Source organism: Nomia melanderi, chromosome 14 (genome assembly GCF_051020985.1).
Source record: "Nomia melanderi isolate GNS246 chromosome 14, iyNomMela1, whole genome shotgun sequence".
Classification (NCBI taxonomy): Eukaryota; Metazoa; Arthropoda; class Insecta; order Hymenoptera; family Halictidae; genus Nomia; species Nomia melanderi.
The window spans coordinates 8229778-8251544 of NC_135012.1; the positions used below are offsets into that span (position 1 = coordinate 8229778).

Consider the following 21767-nt stretch of genomic DNA (forward strand, 5'->3'; position numbering starts at 1 on the left):
TTCGGACGCGATTGACCGTGTAACGAGACTTTGCCGACCTCCACTTTACCAGAAACTGATTCGCCGCTCTGATTAGGGGAATCAACTACGTCGGTGCAAAGTTTCGAGGGTGTGCCAACACATGGACGCATCGCGAAGTGTCTATCGTCTGGGCGGTTTTGTTAGGTAGAAAGTTGTGAAAGCTGTATTTTGAAAATATGTGTAGTTTGAAATTCTCCTTTAACGCGATAATTGTTTTTTGAATGTTAATGTGTAGTAGCGGTTAACTCCTTGACCTATGATATCGTGTCAGACTCGTGGTAAAGGTTTGAAATAGAATTTAAATCTAAATGTTATTAAATTCGTTTGAATTCGAATTAAATATTATTTCTCGGTTATCGATGATTATATTCTGGAGCAAACGTTGGATATAGAATATGTATAGAATTTGTCTGTTGAATGATTAATAACAAAGTAATTAGATCGATTCAGAAAGAAATCCTAGGACAAGGGGTTAAGGAAAGTGAAACGATATTGTATGGTTAGTACTGAAGTTAATAAATTGTTAGATATTCTCTAAGTTTAAGTAAGTGTTGGTGAAGATAATTAGTTATATTTTTCAATGAAGACAGCTTGTTAAAGCTATTTATCTTTTATTTATAGATGTTCGTCGGTGAAAGCTTCTGATACAGTCTGATTTTTCCAATGGGATATCATTCGATGGACGCTAACTCAGGAATGCAACAATGCTCGTAGACCGGACAACACACGAACACGGTTAATTAGATTCGCAGAGGCACCGGCGGAATTTATATTGGACGGTATCGGTATCTTGATCGCGGAACGAAGGTGAAGTGTCAAATACGACACGATTAATCTCGATTAATACACCGCGGACGCGGTGCAGTAGCGAGCGCGCCTCATCGACATCCATGCCTAACCGCAGCGGCTACATTCCGCAATCATTGACCTATCTCAATGAACAGGCTGCCATGTTCACCGAAACAGGAGAGAACTGTCTATCATTCCGTACTGGGGATTCCGCGGTAATTGAATGAGAATTGGCTCATCTAGAGATCCAATCACGTCACTTCATCCTTGTCCATACTGCTCGCCCCTGACTGTTGTATATATAATACATCATTAGTGGTTCTTCCGTTCGAAAGGAAAATGAAGGATCCAATTTTTCACGTTGTCGTGCGAGCGATAACGAGGCGGAACACCGTGAATCACGTACTCGGAAAATTTTAGTTACAGGTCAACTTGATATTTATGGGGTAGAAATCGTTAAAGTGGAGAATATTTTGTCTTTGTCGGTATTCGAGGATGTACAGTAATTAAACATTCTTTCCGCACTGAAAAATGTATCTTTTTATTCCAAATGGTATTTAAACATGTTTTCTTCTTTTCTTTCTATTTTTTATTATATTCTGTACTATGTCTACTCTTCTCTTTTATCATATCATTTTCTTTCTACTCATACGTTACTTTGGTTTTATTCATTTTATTTCTACTCACATATTGTTTTCTTTTTACTTATCTTCTTTCTCCTTATATATTATTCTTATTTCACTGATTTTCTTTTTACTCGCATATTCTCCTTTTACTTAGTTTCATACTACTCACATATTGTTCTCCACCCCCCCATTTCCTTTATATTATCCGCCATACCGTCATTTCCATTATACTCACACACTATTCCCCTTCTACTCATGTACCATTTTCCTTCACCAAATATTATCCTCCACTAACGCAGCCATTTCCTTCCTACACTCTCTTCTACTCGCACACTATCCTCTACACCGTCACTACACCTTCTCCTCCCTTTACTCCATTTCACCATGCAATATTCACATATTTTCCTTCTCGTATAAAAGCACATGCTCCACTTTACCAGGCAATACTGCTCCCATAACAAGCGTCGAACAACGCAAGACAAAATTCATCGAACGACAAGCGAAAGCGCGTCCATTTCTCCGTACGGTCGCGCGACGAGTCCCGAGTGGCGTAACAATGGCGCGAGGACGCTCGAATCGTTGAACGTGTTTCCGTGGAGCGCGCCGCTCGTTTTAATTGATGACGCGGCAATCATCGGGCACCGAGTTGCATTAACGCCGGAAAGAAATAAGAGTCGCGGCGGGAAACGAAGGGAAAAAAAGGGAGAGGAGGAGGGAAAAATGAGACGGAACTGGGAACGGAAGAGGAACGAGGCGGAGAATGAGCATTACGGGAGCCACTCGAATTTATGAAATTGCAATTTCAGTTCCCGGCACCGTCGCCCGCCCGCGCCGTAGCAATTTATCCAACGGCGCGCAGCAAGCAAGGAAAATAATCCTCCGCCTTGTTCCTTTCCGCCGCATTTCTCTTCGGGCCCCATGGTCCGGTGCAACATCTATGAATTTCATCCGCGAATTGCTTTTCAACGCGAACAAATTCGACGGATACGACCGCGTTTCGCTTTTTCCGTGAACCAACCAGACACTTACGCGAAGCTTTTCAATGGAGCGGTGATTTTCTTTCATGTCGACGTAGCTTGTACGCCAATTGATATTGTATAATGGTAACGGTGCAAGAAGATTCGTGGAAAATGAGGATGCAATATTTGAAATAGATTACGAAGATGTTCGAGAGGTTCTTTAACCCTTCGACTGCTGAATACTACCAGCTGAAACGTTTCGTGTGCACGGAATATTCGTCTGCTTGGTTTGTTGTTCGAAGATCGATGAATTATATTAATTCACACAACGCGTAATTAAGTGATAATCGTAATTTCTCGGTTTCGTCTCCTATGAAATAATTTCTCGAAATTAATACTGAAAGGAACGAGATATTTTTTAAATTATCTTTTTCTTTTAGAATTCTACTATAGGCAATTCCTCGAAGTTAATACTCGAACAAATGAGATGTTAAATACTGTTTCTTTAAATTTTTCTGTAAATAATTCTTTGAAATTAGTACTCGAACAAATGAGACGTTAATTAAATGTTTCTTCAGATTCTTCCATGTAAATTTTCTTTCTGCATATTCCACTAAAATGTAAAATTCCCTGAAATTTCATAATTTAACAGTAATAAAACGGATTTTCATCGGATTCCACGTAGCGTCCCGTCACTCGTGAACCGTGGCGTGCGTTTGATTTAAACAATAATGGGGGACAAGTGGCGGTTTCACGCGTACAGTGGAAAAAGTATTACGGCCATTCATAACTGCGGGAGCTTACGGAATTAGCCGCGACGAGCTGCGTGACACGGAACAACGGGGAACGTGGACCGCCATGCTATTTAAATCATACGTCCCTTGTCGAGCTCCTAATGTAGGTCAAACTCGAAATTACACCCGGCAAAGTATTTCAGGGCATAATTTCTGTGATCGCGGCTGGTTCCGGGATTTCCGGAGCAACGCGTTTCAATTTCTAACTACTAGAAGTGTTTTGATTTTCGATGCGAAAGCTAAAACAGTTCGAGCAGAGAACAATTTGCAGCGAATATCACGGAACAGCAGCTTCAGCGAAGCAATATCACGAAAACTAATGGTCATTATACTTTTTCATTCAATTCTTTCAACTGGACAAACTGCTGGGAATCATGCATTGTGTCCATATAATGGCGTAACATAAATATAAAGGGTTATAACCGGTTGAAAGAACTTGGAAGTGTTTCAAACCTAGATACGTTCTCGTGAATCCAGCGGAATGGGCAAGTAAATAGTTAAAGACGCCAGTTAACCATAAAACTTTCCTTTGTCGAGAATTTTATTGCTTCTGAGATTCTCTTATTCCAATATTTAATCAACGAAAATTATGAAAATAATGTAAGGATATTTATTAATCTTAATCTCTGGCACTGAAAAGGTGTGCCACGCACGTCCAGAAGTTTTTGTTTCAAAATTTGCCAATAACGTCTTATGCACATCGATAATCTTGTTGCATTATACCTATTAGATTGTTCTCAAATATATCACTATATATAGAACTATTAATACGCAAAATCAGTGTACATATCTGCGTAAAATAGGTAAAAACAAAGTTCTCGCACAACACTTCGCGAAAGCTCTGAATTAATTTCCAATGCAAGAGGTTGATATCTCAGATGACTGTTAACAATAATGAATTCTTTTTCGTTAGAAAAATAAAATTTCCATTTAAAAGATAAAAGTTAAAAACGCTTGAATTTTATAGTAAATCGATTGATACCGCATGTTACCAGTGAATTATAAAGGGTTAATTGGACGCGAACCGCGGTCCAATTTAATTTACAAAGTATCAACGTAATAATTCCGCGTACGGGGCGCAAGGGTTAAAACGGAAAGGCGAAAGCGGCAATGGAAGAGGCGCGGTGCCGAGGTAACACATGCGTGAATAGGGGCGGAGGCGCGGAAGAGCGTGTCAGAACGAAAGCAGAAGCGCGCTGGTCGCGTTTCATAATGATTACGAGGCAGCGAACTGCGACCACGTAATAAAAGAGAGCGCGGTTTCCTAAAGCGGGGTTAACGAGAGCCACTGATTTCATTGTTCTCAAGGAGAGTCATCATCGTGGCCAAGTTTCTCCGATTCATTATACAGAATTTTCCTCGCGTTTTTCCGCGCTTCTTTTTCGCTATTGATGCGTCGCACGCGTGTTACGAAACACTTTGCGCGCAAGGTATTACCTCGATGCATTAATTACAACGTTCCTCGACTTTCTTATCAGCAGCGTACAACGTTTCCGAATATAATATATGCATTAATCGTGCTTGAAAATAAGAAATGTTGAAAGACTTGATGTTTTATGAAGTTTTAGATCTTTTTTACAATTTTCTTTAGATCTGTTACATTTTTTGATAGTAACATTAATGGATTTATATTGAAGTACTCGCAGATTTATGGAGTTTTAATGTGATGACTAATAACGCATTTAGTAGATATGTGTAGTAACTTCTTAGAGCTTTCAACTTACTTATCTACTTTTTAACAATTATCAATCACTCGATAAATTTCCTTCTAACTCAAACCTAATGCTTATACAAACGGATATTAATTAATCTTTAACTACTATACAAATTTGGGGAACTGCTGTGAAAGTACTCACACATCAATGTTTCTATTTAATCAGTGATTTCATTAATTAAACATTAAATTCCAACTGAAAGCTACATAATAAAGTTCATAATCTACGCAAGGAAAAGGAGTAGAAATAAATAAAAATTTCTTTTATGGAAAATTTAATTCTGCAATCCTACAGAAAACCACAGAATTCTTACTATAATTCCTATTATTTGAGTGCTGAATATTTTCCTTCATAATGTTTCAAGATCCAAAAAATAACATTTCTATAACAGTTATTTTTCGGTTCTTCAAGCAGTTATGAAGAACCGAAACGAAGAACCGGAAAGTAACAGTTATAAAACCGTTTCCGAGCCGGTATAATATCAATTCTAAAAAACCAAAACCAAAACCGATATATCTCAGAGTCGATATAATTCGGTGTATATTTGTTATTCGTAAGAATCAAGATTAACTTCGTTTCTTCATAACTGTTTCAAGAACCGAAAGTGGTATCATAACTTTTCAGTCCCTAGTAGAAGGTATTCGAGGCCGTAAAACTATAAAAATTTGATAAAACATTATTTTGTATACGGCAGAGAAATAAATGGGGTGAATTAATAATTTCGTTAACCAGCTTCGACTGCCCCATGAATCAGTGAAGATGCCGAGCAGGGTGTGCTTCGAGGGTTAATTGCGTCGCGGTCGCGGATTGTGGTGACGCGGGGCGAGGATTACGAAACCGGAAAGCCATGCAGAACACGAGGCAGATGGTGCGCGGGAGGATGGCGGGAGAAGTAATTTCCGGAATTACAAGAAACGCAGCGCGTCAAAACGCCCTTTGACGGTTCCCCGTCAAAGATTAAGTCGGCGCGAATTAATTGGATTGATTGCGACAGTTAGAGACTCGTAATCCCGCCACTGTGCAGTCACTTCTGTTACTTTGCACCGCCGCTTTGATGTGCGCCCGCGAGGGCTTTTGCTATTCCTTCGAGCGACTTCCGGCCCCCGCCGAGAACTGCGTCAGGTAAAAGTGATGTTAATCAAGCCGAGAATCCACGCGCGAGGGAAGAAAAATGTCGTGGAAATGGAATCGCGGGAGAGCGATATCGCTGTCGGATCAAACGACGTTAACGCATTGCGTACTAGTTAATTCTTGATTAGTCAACCCTCTATAAGCTTGTGTGACTTTGAAATCACGTACCAATATATTGCCACTTTGTTGATTTATTTTATTTTCCATAACATAGTGGCGAGTGAAGTTCAGTAATTAATTAACATAAACTTTTATACGCTCTGGCGTGGAAGTTCGTCATTGTAATTTCAAAATGACAAGATATACTCGTTTTAATGAAATTATTGAAACTATTGAATATTGTTAATTTGCATTTACAGGTTGATATTTGTTAATTTTATACTGCACACATTTTCTTATGGTCACGGAAAAATATTCGGCCCATGGAGGGTTAACACATCACGTACCGGGTAATTTTCAGAAAACTGAATTATGCGGATGGCAATTTTCAGTGAAATCAACTTGTATCACTATACATACAAAAGCTAAGATATAGTGTTATGTAGTATATTTTAAACAGATACTTATCCTAAATAAACATTATTTTCTACGAGCATAATCATAGCTCCACGAAACTGGCTAGTAAAGTTTCTACGAGATAACTAGTTGGCAGTCAACGTGTTAATGCGCAAGTTCATAATTCATATCGCTTCAACACTATTTCTACCGAAGGTGTCAAAAGACACCTTTCGAAATTTCGACTTAAAATTATGTTCTCGGTCCAATCATTTTTCCTCAATTGAATATTTGAACATTTCCTATGGTTAATTTTATAATCGTGGAAAAATCGAAAAGTCACTTCAGAATACAGGACTAAACATGGGAAATAATTATAAGCTCAAAGTTCAAAAGGTGTCTTTCGATACCTTCGGTAGAGATAGCGTTAAAAGCATTGAATATTCGAATCGATCTTGAGAATATATAGTTTCACCTGAATACTATAATGAATGTCTGAAGAAACTGAAAATAATCTACTATCATAGATTCCAAAAGGTGTCTTTCGATACCTTCGGTAGAGATAGCGTTAAAAGCATTGAATATTCGAAATGATCTTGAAAATACATAGTTTCACCTGAACACTATAATGAATGTCTGAAGAAACTGAAAATAATCTACTATCATAGATTCCAAAAGGTGTCTTTCGACACCTTCGGTAGAAATATTGTTAAAAGCATTGAATATTCGAAATGATCTTGAAAATACATAGCTTCACCTGAATACTATAATGAATGTCTGAAGAAACTGAAAATAATCTACTATCATAGATTCCAAAAGGTGTCTTTCGACACCTTCGGTAAAAATATTCTTAACAGCAATCGTATTACGAAGAATTCGTTTGCAGTACGAAAAAAGGGATTTACTGTCACGAAGAACGAGAAGGGAACGTCGACCGTTCATCTTTGGCGAAGCCCGAAGAATTCCGTGAATGCGCCGTTCAAGACTGCACCACTTTTACAGGAATTCGGTGGTGTCCGAGACGGTTCACCGGCTCGGCGGGCCGCTAAGTCCGGTTAATTATAGACGGGAACGCATAATTCCGGCCGCGTGTTAAGTTTATATTCATCTGTCACGCTCCGAAAAGGTTCACTGCACCCGGGGACCGGCGTACTGCGGCGGGCACCGTCTGACACACCGGCGAATTCGCTCGCAATTAAATGTTCCGACGCCGCACCGGAGAATTCCGTCCGCGCCTTTGCTCGAAACTGTGCCGTGCGCGCTTTGATCTTCGCCACCCCCCGGTTAACCTCGCCGACTAGGAAGTTATGGCGGCAATAACGCGTCATTGGTACCCAGCCGGATTCTAGCCGGTATCGCGACGATTAATTACCGCGCGCTCTGAACGTTGGTCAAGACCTTTGGCAACCTTAAATAGCTACGTCTGTTTTTGGACTGGACAATTCGGAGACGGGTTAAATCGCTGTTTTATAATTATTAGTGGTTTCATTGTATATTATTCTTTTTTATGCTTTTCATGTTTCTTTGGTAGTTTTATTCTTAACGATCTTTTTCTGGTCTTTGTTTCTTTTGGCTTTTTGAAGTAGGCTTTGCGACAGCTTTTGTCGTTCGATGGATTGTTTTCTGTATTGTTTTATTGATTTGTTTTACTGGATTGGTTGGTTTCTTCTTTTTTTATATCCTTTGTAGGCTTCGTGACTTATTAATTAATCGTTTGCGATTTTATGCGAAGAGGAAGTATGTGTATATTTTCGATCGTTCTTTTTATAATTATTGTATGTTGGTGAACAGAAGTGGCATATTCAGTTACACCAATTAATCACGAATGGATACGAGTGCAATAATTGTAACTGCGTGTGCAGAACGGGATATTAATTGCTCGTGGAAATTATAGGATACTTTTGAGTTCTTTTATTAAGATTATTAACAGAAATGAGTTACATGAAATATTAATATATGAAATGAAATTGATTCACAACAAATGAATGAGAATTTATTTGAAATTCAAACACGTACCATTTCAACGACGAACAGTTTATTGTTTCTATATGCTTTCACTGTATTTTTGTACCTTACGTACAAACAATGTTTATTATTTACACCAGAAAATAAAACTAGTATTAATATATGCACTATAATCATTTCAAAATCTTAAAACAATTACTATCATTGAAAAGATTTATGCTTCAAAAAATAGCCGAAACGTTAAAAACAATAGTCGGCAGCAAAATACTTTAAATATCGAACACTCCGAACATTAAACTTTCACAATTACATAAAAAACAATTAAACAACACAACAAATCCACACAAAACTACCATTTCCTCCATTTATTGCCAGTTCAATAAAAACATTTAAAAATCTGTTCCTTATCTAACCACGGCAAAAAACAAATTGCCATCGAACAATAATTCAATTGTTAGTTCGACAACTGCAAAACGTGTTACACCGAAGCCCCGCCCACAAGATCAAATGGGAATGAAGGATTCATTACCACGTTACAGGGCGGCGGCGCTAAAAGTGCGTGAAAAATCGGTAATTCGTCCATTCCGCGTCGGCCGCGTTGCCGCTTCAATTAGCGTGAATTACCGCGGCATTCCGTTCGCATAATGCGGGTTATAACAACGTTACCGTATCCCCGTGTGGATCTTGCAGTGCGCGCGCGAGCGCGGGAAATACGGTGACGAGATTAATTTAAACTAAAATTCACGAAACGTCATGGGGCCGCAGAACGTACTCGGCGCTCGTCAACCTGCCGAGTACTCCGGTAATTAAATTTGCATTCCTTTATTTTTCCAACGGCGAGGCGAGTTGAATCAGGCCACGGAGGTGCAAAAAAAAAATTTTCGCTTGAAATTCACCCCCTCCCTCCGTCCCCCTCTTCATCGCTAGGTTTTTCGTTCTCTTTCAGCCAGTGAATCGGTTACCGGAGGATCCGAGCCGATGCCGCATGCATTTCGTTAACTCGTTAACTACGCTCTACTAATCAATTCCCGTCATTAGGAAAACTGCGGGGCCGCGCGGATTACTGGACTCGAAACAATTCCCTTTCGCATTCTCGCCTTTCTCACCCTCGCGGAATTATGAATTTCTGGGGGAAAGAATCGGGGAGAGGAAATTAGAGAATTCTCGTTTGGCAGTTGGCGATTTTGCGGTTTCGCAGTGGGGATTTGGATTGAAGTAATAACGTGGAATTGATAAATATTCATTCGGTGGTTTAGTGGATGGAAAGGAAGATTGTGGAGGAAATACCTTTGTGGGCGTGTGATTTGTTAATTGGGAAAATTCTTTTTGTTCATTTTAACGTGAAGTGAGTGTTATGGAAGTAGTATCATTCAGATCGTTAACCTGTTCGAATTATCAACTCAAATCGTTAGTCTTCGCAAATTACCAAATGAAATGATTAATGTTCTGAAATTACTAACTTAAATTACTAACCTTAAATTCTGAAATGAAGTTATCAACCCTTTGAAACTGCCAACTGAAACGATTAATTCCTTCAAACTACAAACTCAAATTATTAACCTTGCAAAGTACCAACTCAAACTATCAATCTCCCAAAATGAACAACTCAAATTCTCACTTCCAATCACCACAAATAATTATTACCAAAGTAACAATAAAGCAAAACTAAATACCACTTTACTCATCGCCAATGAATATCCCAGTTCTCAACAATTTACAATGTACTCCACACCGAACGAAAAAGAATACCATAAATAATTATTACCAAAGTACCAATCGATCTTATCGCGTCAACAAGCTCGCCCCTCAACGAGCAGAAACATTTACCCAACTAAATACCACTTTACTCATCACCAATGAGTATCCCAGTTCTCAACAATTTACAATGTACTCCACACCGAACAAAAAAGAATACCATAAATAATTATTACCGAAGTACCAATCGATCTTATCGCGTCAACAAGCTCGCCCCTCAACGAGCAGAAACATTTACCCAACGGTGTCAGGGCTCCGTTGGGGTGTCTCAGACGGCGAACAATAAAGCTGTCCTCGAATCAACGAGAACTCGCCGCCGGACCGTGAGATTCGCTTCTCGCGCGTAATTTCTCGCTCCCCCTCCATTCTCCCCGGGTTCGCCTCGCTCCCGGCCCCGTTTGCGAAACACCAACCCCGTCCCGTCCTGCGCCGCCACCCCCAAATTGCTTTTCCACTCTTTATCGAACCCGAAACTTCACGGCCAACCCCCTGAAAACTGCTAAGCTCGGCCTCTTATGCGGCTGGCGTGTTCCTATTTGCATTTGAAACGCGGACCCTTCCACGGCCGTCCACCCCCGCGCCAACGGAACGGCGAATTGCCCGTTCAACGGGGCGCACGATCCGCGAAACACCGAGGGCTTCCGGTTTCAACGGGGATCTCCGACCACGAAACGTTTACCGTAACGTTCCCGTGGAAACGCTTCCTTTCCGCGCTTCTTCCGAGGCATTCATCTAAACCACATACGCACTCGCTGCAAAGGGTGCCGGTCCTTTGGACTGTTATCATTCTAATGGCGTCCGCTTTGAGCGTAATTGAGCTCTGACCGGTTGGAATTGGGTCACTTTTCACGCAAGTGTAGAGCAGCGCGCGAGGAACGTGTGAAATGAACGCGAATAAAAGGGAATATAGTTGTGGAATTCCTGCAATTTATGGAGTTACGGGACGAAAGAAGAATTATAAACAGTGTTTTCTGTTTATTTCGGGAGATTCTTGTAGTGAATTGTATGGCGATGCTTGTAAATATGTGAATTTGATTATAATTGTATTTATTGAAGCACAAAACGCTGTTAATTCTTATTATTCTTCTTTACTGACATCGAGAAATTATTTCATTAACTTCAATTTCCTCTGTACATTATTTCCACATTGTTGTTTTATATTCCTCTTCTTCCTGCTTTCTGTCGCAACACAAAAGAAACAAGACATTCTGTACAACCCGATAGCGGTTCGAACACAGCGTCCTCCATCCGCGAAATCCACTAAAAAATCTCATCGTCCCATGGAAACGCCTCGGGGAAAGGTGAAATCGTCGTCATTGCGAATTCATTTTTCCTTTTCAAAACATGACTCGCGCGAGCCGATGTCACTCGAAAATCCCCAATATTCCTAAGTGGTCGCGCGAAAACGCGGCAACGTGAATTTCCCGTGACATATATCCGAAGTTCGAGCAGGCTATTTCCCCGGGGGTGCTCCCTCGATAGCGCCGCGAGGAAAAGTCGTTCCCGCTAATGCACGAGAACGTATTAACGTCACGTTCGGAATTACGACGGGAATACACCGGTAGCCTGATTAAAAACACCAGACATCGTGACCCACTACTACGCTCGCCGATATGTTTACCGGCCACAGCACCTTGCACGCGTGAACAATGGCGGTGTTCTCCGCCGCCCCCCCCCCCCCTTTCTCCTTCACCTTCGCCGCCTTCCGCGGAGGCGGTTTCACGGCGCGGAATCGATCGCCGCTGTAACGCGAACTTTTCGTCTTTTTGCTGCACTTTTTCGCCTCTCCTCTCCGCACAGGGCGGTTGATCGCGAGAGCAATTTCGCTGGAGGGTGCGCAGTAGTTTATAGTGAACATATATGGGTCCCCGGAGACCCGTATATTCCTTTCTCTGGAGTTTTCTAAGTGGATGATGGTGGCTGCCGGCTTGCTTTCGCGTGAGATTTTTAGCCGGATTTATAAAGAGGGTGCGGTGAGGGGTGATTTTCGTAGGAAAATAGAGTTTTCTTTCCAGCTTTTAGGAATAGAGGTTTCGGAAAGGTACTGTTCAAGTTTTGTGGCGGAGTTGGTTTTGTTTGGTAGAGAGTTTTGAAGGGAAGCTGGCATCTTAGGAGTTGGAATATTTGAAAGACTCATGCTAGGAATATGTCTTTCGAAGTAATGTTAATAAAACGAACGTTCTAATCGATTATTTTGGGACTTTGAAAGGTTATTCTGCGGTTACAAATTAACGTCAACCAGGTGCAATTTTCGTATTGTAATATTTTTTATTTAGCTCATAATTAAGTACAGTCAGTAAGCAGTTTCTATTATCATTATTATTATTTATTATTATTTCGTGGTACCAACTCCAGTCACAATAAAGTTTAGTACAAAACAAAAAATTAACAGCCAACGAAGCTCTCGAAGATTCAAAATTAAAACATTCGAAAAGTGGAATTAACCAAGTTAATTAAAAAATCGACACCACAATTCCTTCCCATCGTCCGACACGCAGAATTTCAACTATTCCTATTTCCGATACCCACACAACCAAGGAACCGCTTCAACGGAGAGAACATCCCACGTTTCGTCCGGTGAAAAACACGAATTCCCCCGTGTCCGTCCGCGCTGTCACAATGTTTCGTCCGGTGCCATTCGCGGCGGAGAGGAAAAAGAACGGGAATGATTCAATTCGTTCCGGTGTTTCAGCTCGCACGCGTGCGTGCGTGCGCCGGGATCGGTCGCGACTTTCGCAGACGGCCGTATAATATTATACAGCAACGCGTCGATTCAATGGCCGTGGGAGCGGAACCGAAACGGAACTAACAAACCGCGCTCGTAAAATTCGCGCCGCTTGTTCCCGCGGCCGCGCGCGTGAATTCACCGGCCGCGCGGGCATTATACGTGCCCTGACACCATCGGTGACGGATTAAGCCCCGCCGACCTCCGCCGTCGCAGCCGCGGTCGTCGACGGTCCTCCGTCGCGCGGCAAGGAAACGTCATCCATCACTATTACCGTAGAGCCATCCGTTCTGAAAAAAGCTGACAGACGAACAGACGGATCCCTGTTCGGCGTAAGCCGATTTGAAGGGAGGCGAACGAAAAAAAGGTGTTCGCGTCCGGTCCTTTTTGCCTCGCCCGTTCGTGTCCCAGATTGACGCTCACGAGACGGAGGAATTAAACCACTTTTCGATACGAAGTTGATAGGTAGTTCGATATAAAATTGATAGAGCTAAGCTGGTTTGATTTTCGAACGAACGTCGACGTTTCGGCGGGACGAAGTTTTTATATTTGGAAAACTAAGTCGCAAACGAATGATTCGATCGCTCGAACAGCGGATCAACATGTAGTTTCCTTTATTTCTATTATTTAAGATATTTATAATTTAACTTCATCTGCTGAGGGTTTTATATATTTCAAAGAATCTTCGTCCGTAAAGAGAATTAATAAGGAGAATTTATGGATTGAGCTGGTGTATAGATATTTTCTCATTCTATTTTTGTACTTTTTTGTTCCTTTCTGTTACCGTTTAGTTTAGAATTGTCTTTTTATTTTGGGAATGTGTCAGTAATTTGTTATTAACAATTTGGAATTATTATATCTATTACAAGTGTGAAAATTGGAGCTTGTAGATGAACGAATGTTTACATTTGTCAGATTTAGTTCGAAATTGAGAGATAATCTGATCTCCCAAGAAGCGCAAAAAAATGTCGTCGCAATGGTTATACATTATTTCCCACCGAGAAACTTTTAACAATAAAATAACTTTTAACAAGAAATCAAATTATTTCTTAAATCCTTTATATCGACTAATATCTTATACACTCACATACACACATACCAAGGACACTGCTCTACTATTTGCGTAAGCCACAGCGCTACTTCGTTGCACAGTTCAATAACAAAACCAGCGCAACCTTTCTTAAAATATCAGTTCATATCTACACACCTTTCTCTGTCCAACACCTCAATAATTCGCGAAGAAGTTAAACAACAATTTCAATGAGCGAAACGGCCGCGTTATGCAGCGCCGACCCGTCCCATAAAACCCCTGCGAAACTTTCAACGCGAGACCGCGAGACTTTTCACAATGAGTATTTCATCGTCGCCGTTTCATAGTTCTTACCCCGAGTCTTCCGGTCGCGGAGGTATTCTCAGGTCCGTGAGACACCGTTCCGTCGAGGGGGTCGGGGGATGCGTGCGGCTGCGGTGAACGCTGAAAGGCAGACTCGGGGAAGACCAAGGAGAAGAGGAGGATTCACTGTGAGGCACGGCGGGGTACCACTTAGCAGCTCGGCAAACACGCGGTACGCGGAGAAAAGGCTGGAAAAGAGGGTGGAACGGGGCTGGACGGGGGCACCGCGTCTCCTGATTTTGCATTTTTCATTTAGTCCCTGTCCCCCTTTCGCTCGAGCGCATCGGCAAGTGCGCGGTGATTCATGGATGCGCTCGCCGCGGGTCGTTGGTTAGCGTAGAGACCGGCGATTCGAGGCAACAACGGGAACAACCGGTGGCCTTTTATTTCCTCGAGTCTCCGCCGTTCGTTTTTCGGCTTATCCTTTCGGGTTTTTCTGAAGAATCGTTGTTGCTGCTTAATACACGATTTAACCCATTTCCATCGCAACTTGAAACACGACACTAACCTCATCCGAGACGTTTAACTGACAGACCGTATCGCACGTCTATAGCTTTTTTAATTTTTATTTTAGTTAGAGCAGTTGAATTTACATTAGAAGTATATATGTCACGGAGGTCACCGATGACCGAAGCGTCCGAATTACTTGGAAACAATTACAATATGAAAACTGATGTCGAATTGAAACTCTTAGCAACATGAGTAACTAAATAATAGTATGGCTTAAGTATGATACCAAATCATTAATAACTAATTCTAATACCATTTGCCACTGTTATAATACGATAAGTAATGCTATACGAAACGCTCTAAATTCTCGTGGCGGTCGACGTGTCAACGAGGGTCAGAAAGATCTGCATAGCGATTAACAAAAATAAAATTTGTTAAGAACGCAATGAAAACAGCTCAGAATATTTTGCATCCGGTGATAAAGGTAAGTCGCGGCTAACGGTATAATCCGCGACTGGTGATAGGTGACGATCGTCATGCGCGGAATATTGTGCTTACCGATGCGAACGAGTTAAGTGGGTAGAGTTTGATGTAAGTTGCTTCTCGATGTTGAATAATCGATGGTTTTTATTTGTGGGGTTTTCGACATTCGTTTCTGTATCTTTCTTTTTCGTCTTTGTGAAAACTGTTGTTGAAGAGGTGACTTAAACCTGTAGAGTTTGATGTGAGGTTTTTCTCCATGTTGAACAGTCGATGATCTTAATTTGTCACGATCTTGGCTATTCGTTCCTGAATCGTTCTTTTTGGTCTTCGTGAAAAATGTTTCAGGCGCGACTGAAATGTGTAGAGTTTGAGGTGAGGTTTTTCTCGATGTTTTTGTTTGTTGCGATTTTCATCATTCGTGTTTGTGTCTGTCTTTCTGATTTTTGGAGAAATTTGTTGCTGATCAAAATGCAACTCAGATGGGTAGAATTTTATCCCAGTCTTCTCCTGACAATCCACAATCGGATTTTTATGAAAAAATGTTGCTGCTACTGCTTAAAACGCGTCTCGGATGAACGGAGTTATATCAGAGTTTCATTAGTCACGCGAATTTCGTTGGAAATGCTCGTGGGATCGTCGAGGAATTTATGCGGTATGTGCAATATTTGCGGTAACGTCGTGGATAAAATGAAATCACGCGATTACGTCACGTGAATTTTTAGTAGAGAACCGTAAAACATGTGAGTAAAAAGTGGGCTGCATATTCTCATGCAAATTCATAACCTCAGGTATATACTGGTTCTTGTAAATCTGGATTAACATTAGAACAAACGTGAAAGGCACAGTTCTGAAGAAAGTTCTATGACTATAAGGCAATTATTCACTAGCAACAACATATTCTTAATGAATCTTTCCAAATAAACTACACTTCCCACACAAACATATCAAACCAAAAAATACCTTAACTTCTAGAAACTTTTACGAACAAAATTTAACTCCAAAATCCATCATTGTCAAACCTCATAAAATCAATTACCATTACATCCATCGATTTACATAGCATGCAAATCACACAATTTTTAACAAGGTTGAAGAAGAGCGGAAGAACTTCCATTTACACGTATTTCACTTTAACACGGTCAGGTAGAACGAATACAGAAAGTACATTAATCTTTGTTTTGTGAATTATATGTGCCATTTGGATTAATGAATTTTTGTTTAAAAATACACATATAATTCTTCATTTCACAAAAAAGAAATAATACTGTTTCATATGGATTTGTCAAATTTATTAAATATTCCTTATCGATATGAATTGTAAATTCGGATCGCACGATTTCAATTTACCCGGCGTTTTCGGGGAACCAATTGAATAAATCGAGGATTAAATGTGTCTCCAAGAGAAAAGATTCCCATTATCGGCAGTGTCCGAACATCACGATCACGCGTTCGAGCCGATTTCAATTAGCATCCTCTTTCCCGTTACTTTCGTGAGGATCGTGGGGCGAGAACCGTGCGGAAAATCGAACGCGATGCGCATAAAACGGCGATTCCGACATCGAGATGTCGGACATGGAATTCCCAGCGCTCGTGCCGCCGCGCCTCCTTCCGTTGGATATTTTTCAGCCGGCTATTGATCATCCCGCCGACACGGTGTAAGATTGAAAACGTGTCCCCGGCCCGCGCTGCCGGCCAATTTCCGCCGCGTCCTCGTTCCCGGCGAGCACATATCTTTTTGTTAATTTTCGACGGCCGCGCGATTTCACCGGCATCCGTGACCGGAATCCGAATCGGTCCCACCCTTTGTAACGAGAACGGATCCACGGAGCGATCCCGGGACCCGGGAAATGCAGCGTCGGCGAACTGTCCGCCGTGTCTGACCAGTCACCGACTCGCGCTACTTATTTCTCGGTTCCCGGCGGCTGCACGATGGTAGCGAAGCTACGTGTTTTTTGGGTTGCGCTGCTTTTTAAAAACGTCTGCGATTCTTTTATACTTATATGCGTAATATTTATAAAGATTATTATTTGTAATTTATAAAGAAAGCAGAATCATCAGGAAAAATGAATTTGTTGGGATTTAGAGAATTTTGGAATTGATAGTATGGTATGAAATCAAGTGTCTGTTAGATACTAATGGGGCTGATCATTTGGTTTGTTGAAACAATGATAAGAACAGTGACAATTTGCTGTATTCTTTTTGCAAGTTTTATATTATTTCTAAAATTGAAGTGAGATTAGAAGATTATAATGGTACTCTATAACGGTTTATCAGAATTTCCCTTTTCTCTTCCACGGGAATAATAAAAAGATATACAATTGCATTTAAAATGAAGAATGATATTCAAAGTGTTAAGCATAACAGAAGTCGGAAATCAAGAAATAAAATCAATATCGCAAAGACCCGTGTTCTTCGCCGGAATAATCAAATCTGTTTCCAGTCGACAACGGAAAATAATTCGGATCATTTTCCCGTGAGCAGCGCAGTCCTCCTAGAATATCCGTCGAGAAACTGTCATTTATAAAATACGGGTCCCCAGGCGGACGTCGCGTCGCGCGGATCGTTTCCGCGAGCCTCATCGCGCAGTCACGAACAAACTACTCATAAATAATGGAGAGAACGTCGCATTATTCCTTCTCATCGAGCTCGAACAACGGCGATCCGTGACCGTCATCGCTCGGAACTAATTGCGAGCCGCCTATTTAATCGCGTTAATTTCGGAATCACCGCAACGACCGCGGCGGGGCCCCCCGATTCACCGGATAATGTGTTTATACGGGACGCGATTCGTTAATTACGCGGCCATCCCCCGGTTCCTCTGCTCCACCTTCAATTTTTATCATTTTTCCAGCGCGGCCGGGGGTCGGGTTCCCGTTGGATGCCCGTGAGCAACAACAGCCGGCTCGCCGGAGCGTCAGAGGGTCGGGGAGGAGGGAAAGGGACCGGCCGCCGTGGAAAAGGGAACAACAAGAGTCAACGAGACGGCGCTTCATTTCATTTCCCGTGGAAAATTGTTCGATATACCTGGTGACGCGTTCGTTTATGGCGTGACTGGGGAAGAGGCGATTCTACGAGCGAGGGACCAACGAAAATTCGGATAAAGACCTTTAAAACGTGGCTATGTTTTGTGTCTGTTCGTTACTGGGACTAGAACTACTGAAACAGTCAAAATGACTGGCTTCGTTTGTTTCGTTTCGCAAATATTGATACTTTAGAAACTCTATTTAACCCTTTGTCTTATGATTTCTTTCGTTACAAGTTATTCAGAAGGAAAATTCGGATAAAGACCTTTAAAACGTGGCTACGGTTTTGTGTTTATTCGTTACTGGGAGTTTCTACTTAACACTAGAACTGAAACAGTCAAAACGACTGGTTTCGTTTGTTTCGTTTCGCAAATATTGATACTTTAAAAACTCTATTTAACCCTTTGTCTTATGATTTCATTCGTTACAAGTTACTTGAAAGAAAAGAATTTCTATATTCATAATAGATCTGTATCTACTTTAACCATTTAATATTAACAGTAGATGATTTCGTGTTTCGCAATGATTGATACCTTAAAAGCACTGAATATTAAAGTGATGAAAGCGTGATTTTGGTAGAAAGATAAAAAGTTAGGAAGTTAGGAAAGTAAATTGTGAAAAAAATATAGTTTCGTTGTTTTGTGTTTGATTTATTTGTCATTTGTGATAAATTAGAATTTATTAAGGAAGTTTCGTTTGGTTGAAGGGAATGTTTACCATTTTTCGTAACTGATGGAATTTGGGTGGTTATTTCAGATGTATGATTTTTTAAAGAAATTCAATCACAAGAATATGGTAATACGTTCATAAGTAATGAGACATGTCTAGGAGGGACTCACCTGTGCATCTGCAAGGATGCGTCGCATCAAGGCCAAGGTGGGGTGCGTTGTAAGATCATCCTGAAGCGCAAGTGCTTCGCCTTCTTTATTTAAGCGGTTTAGTGTGTTGAGAGCTGAAACAGATTAACGGAAAACGGTCAGTGAAAGAACAACTAACGAGGCTATCCAATGAGTTACATTTCAACATTATTCCATATTTCACAAAGAGAAGAATTTATAACCTTAGAACCTTGTGAAGCAGTATAATCATTTCCAGTTAGTATGTCTATAGATAGACACTACATTGTAACTTACGACGTCCTCACATTTTCCCAATTATTAATGTCTAATGCACTATCTTCTCGAGGAAGAGCAAAGCACAGGAATATACAAAAGGGAATTCAGAAGACAGAGTTGCTTCGCAACAGGAACCTTAATCCTTTGCACTCGACGGCTCCCGAGCGGAGGCATTTAATATTTGTCATTATAAACTGTGAAGTTTTGTCATTAAATATGTTACAACATCTACATCTGTAACCTATTGTTTAGGTTTATTTAACGGTTTTTATTAAGAAGACAATAAAATACATCTGACTTTTCTCTTTATGCGTGTATCATTTATTTATACGTGAATCTTTTTTATTATACGTTTCTATTGAAACTGCTTCGAGTGCAAAAAGTTAAAGACGCTTAAAATGAAACAAGGGAGTCCAAACATTACCATGCATCATTTAACATCAGCAACACTACAAACAATCATCAACTTAAACAAACACGTCCCGAAATCACGAAACCAAAGCAATTCCATTAACGCCCAGACTCCTAAACTTAGGAATCCGATCAACCAATTAGCAGATCCCACCGCAGCAAGATTTAAAATCACAATTACCTAGTCGCATACGGTTAACCAATTAACTGCGTTTAACAAATATACACGTCACGTTAAAACTCGAAACGATACGAATCTTTTCAATGGCGAGTTAGTTATTTTTCAGATATACATGTAATTCTTCTTCGTTTTCTTTTAATTTTTCATCGAAATATATTATAGGTATATTCTCACTGCGTTTGACGAATAAATACCTCATTGCTCAACTCTATTGCGCGCACAATGAGATTCTTCAAATTAAATTCCACAGTTAATTGGTTAATATACCCGCGTAACAAATTCGTATACATAAACAACGTTTCGATACGCGGTGGCCTATTAATCCCGCTAATCTCGCCGGAGTCGGCGTCGCGCGAGACTAATACATAATTCCGCGCGGACCTGCATAGCCCGTGTTCTCTCATTAACCCGGTGCATCTGGCCGGAATCAGGGATCCAGGAAATATCAAGGGATGCGTGCCGCTAACAGCATACCGAACGCGCGACGCGGTTAAACAGAGAGCGAGCGCGCTAGAGTAGGGGAACTTGGAGGAACCATGGGACTCCGGGCTCGGTTTCAACCGACAAGATGGCCGTCGCCGACTCGTTCATCTCGCGTTACCTTCGCCGAGTCGTTTCAGCGATGGGGATAATTGAATTCTCCGGGCAAGCATGGCGCGAACGTGGAAAGGCCCGAGGGGTGCCAAACTGTTATCGACAAGTTCGTGAGAGAAGCTCGTTTCGGGCTGAGGCTAGAAACGCCATATCCCTTAACCGTCCTCTCTCTCTCTCTCTCTCTCTCTCTCTCTCTCTCTCTCTCTCTCTCTCTCTCTCTCTCTCTCTCTCGCGCTCCTTCTGTCTTCCCTCTCACATGCGTCATGACATATCACGTTGGACTTTCGAGTGCTCTTTGATGTAGATCGCGCGAGAAACTTCTGCTGATGGAATCGCGTTCCCAGACTCGATTCACTTCGGCCTGGGACGACTTTAATTCGACATTATACCGGTTTACCGGCTTATTCGAGTTTGAACAGTGCTGCGCGCGATCGTCGCTCGCTTGCGTTTGAATCTTGACGCGTGTTGCCTTTAGTCCTCCGGTTCTGAAACTTGGGACCGCATTGATAACAATGGATAATGAACGTAGACGTTGTTTCGGACTATCTCGCGATCTCTTCGAGGATACTGGCACATATCTGTACATCTTATTTTAGTTTAACGTTAACGTCCATCGAATGGATACTTGTTTTCTCGAGTGTTTCTCATAACTACCATCGTCCGTCTTCACATCGTTCAATTCCTGTCAATTCGAGCAAAATAAACTGCAGTCAAACGGAAACTAAGATCGTCTTTGTTTGTTTTTAAGAAGAATTCGGTCCTGAAGAAGTTGAAGCGAATCGAGCGGTCCGATAGCTCTTTCGACAAATTAACACTAAAACTACCGAGCAATGAAAGTGACTTGTTTCTAGCTTTTTATAAAAAGTAGAATAATACGTTTCTTGAGATCCAAAGGGTCCCCTTGTTTTGTACTCTCCAGCTGAGAAGTGTTGGCGATTATTCTTTGTGGCGTGAAGTCAGGGAGGCAAGTTCTCTTGCCGGGCACCTCTCTTGAGAAGTCTCCAGGCCGCCTTGGTTTTCGACGCACAGTCATTGTTGCGCAACAATGATACAGGACGGAAGCGAGACCGAATACGACTTATGAAACAAATCGATAACAAAAATGAGTTGAAGCCGAGACGTCAACGTTTGCTATGCTATGC

At 41.3% G+C, this 21767-nt stretch overlaps 1 protein-coding gene across 20 annotated transcripts in view; it reads right to left on the minus strand.

Moving 5' to 3' along the window:
• Liprin-gamma (liprin protein kazrin) overlaps window positions 1–21767 on the minus strand; it is a 169452-nt gene that overhangs the window by 40829 nt on the left and 106856 nt on the right. For all 20 annotated transcript variants that reach the window (XR_004236358.2, XR_013000044.1, XR_013000045.1 and 17 more), the window contains one exon: window positions 19164–19276. Coding sequence is in view for 13 of the 20 variants with exons in the window: in XM_031992198.2 (XP_031848058.2) it covers window positions 19164–19276 (113 nt within the window). In the remaining 7 variants the exon portion in view is untranslated. The remainder of the gene's footprint in view (window positions 1–19163; window positions 19277–21767) is intronic.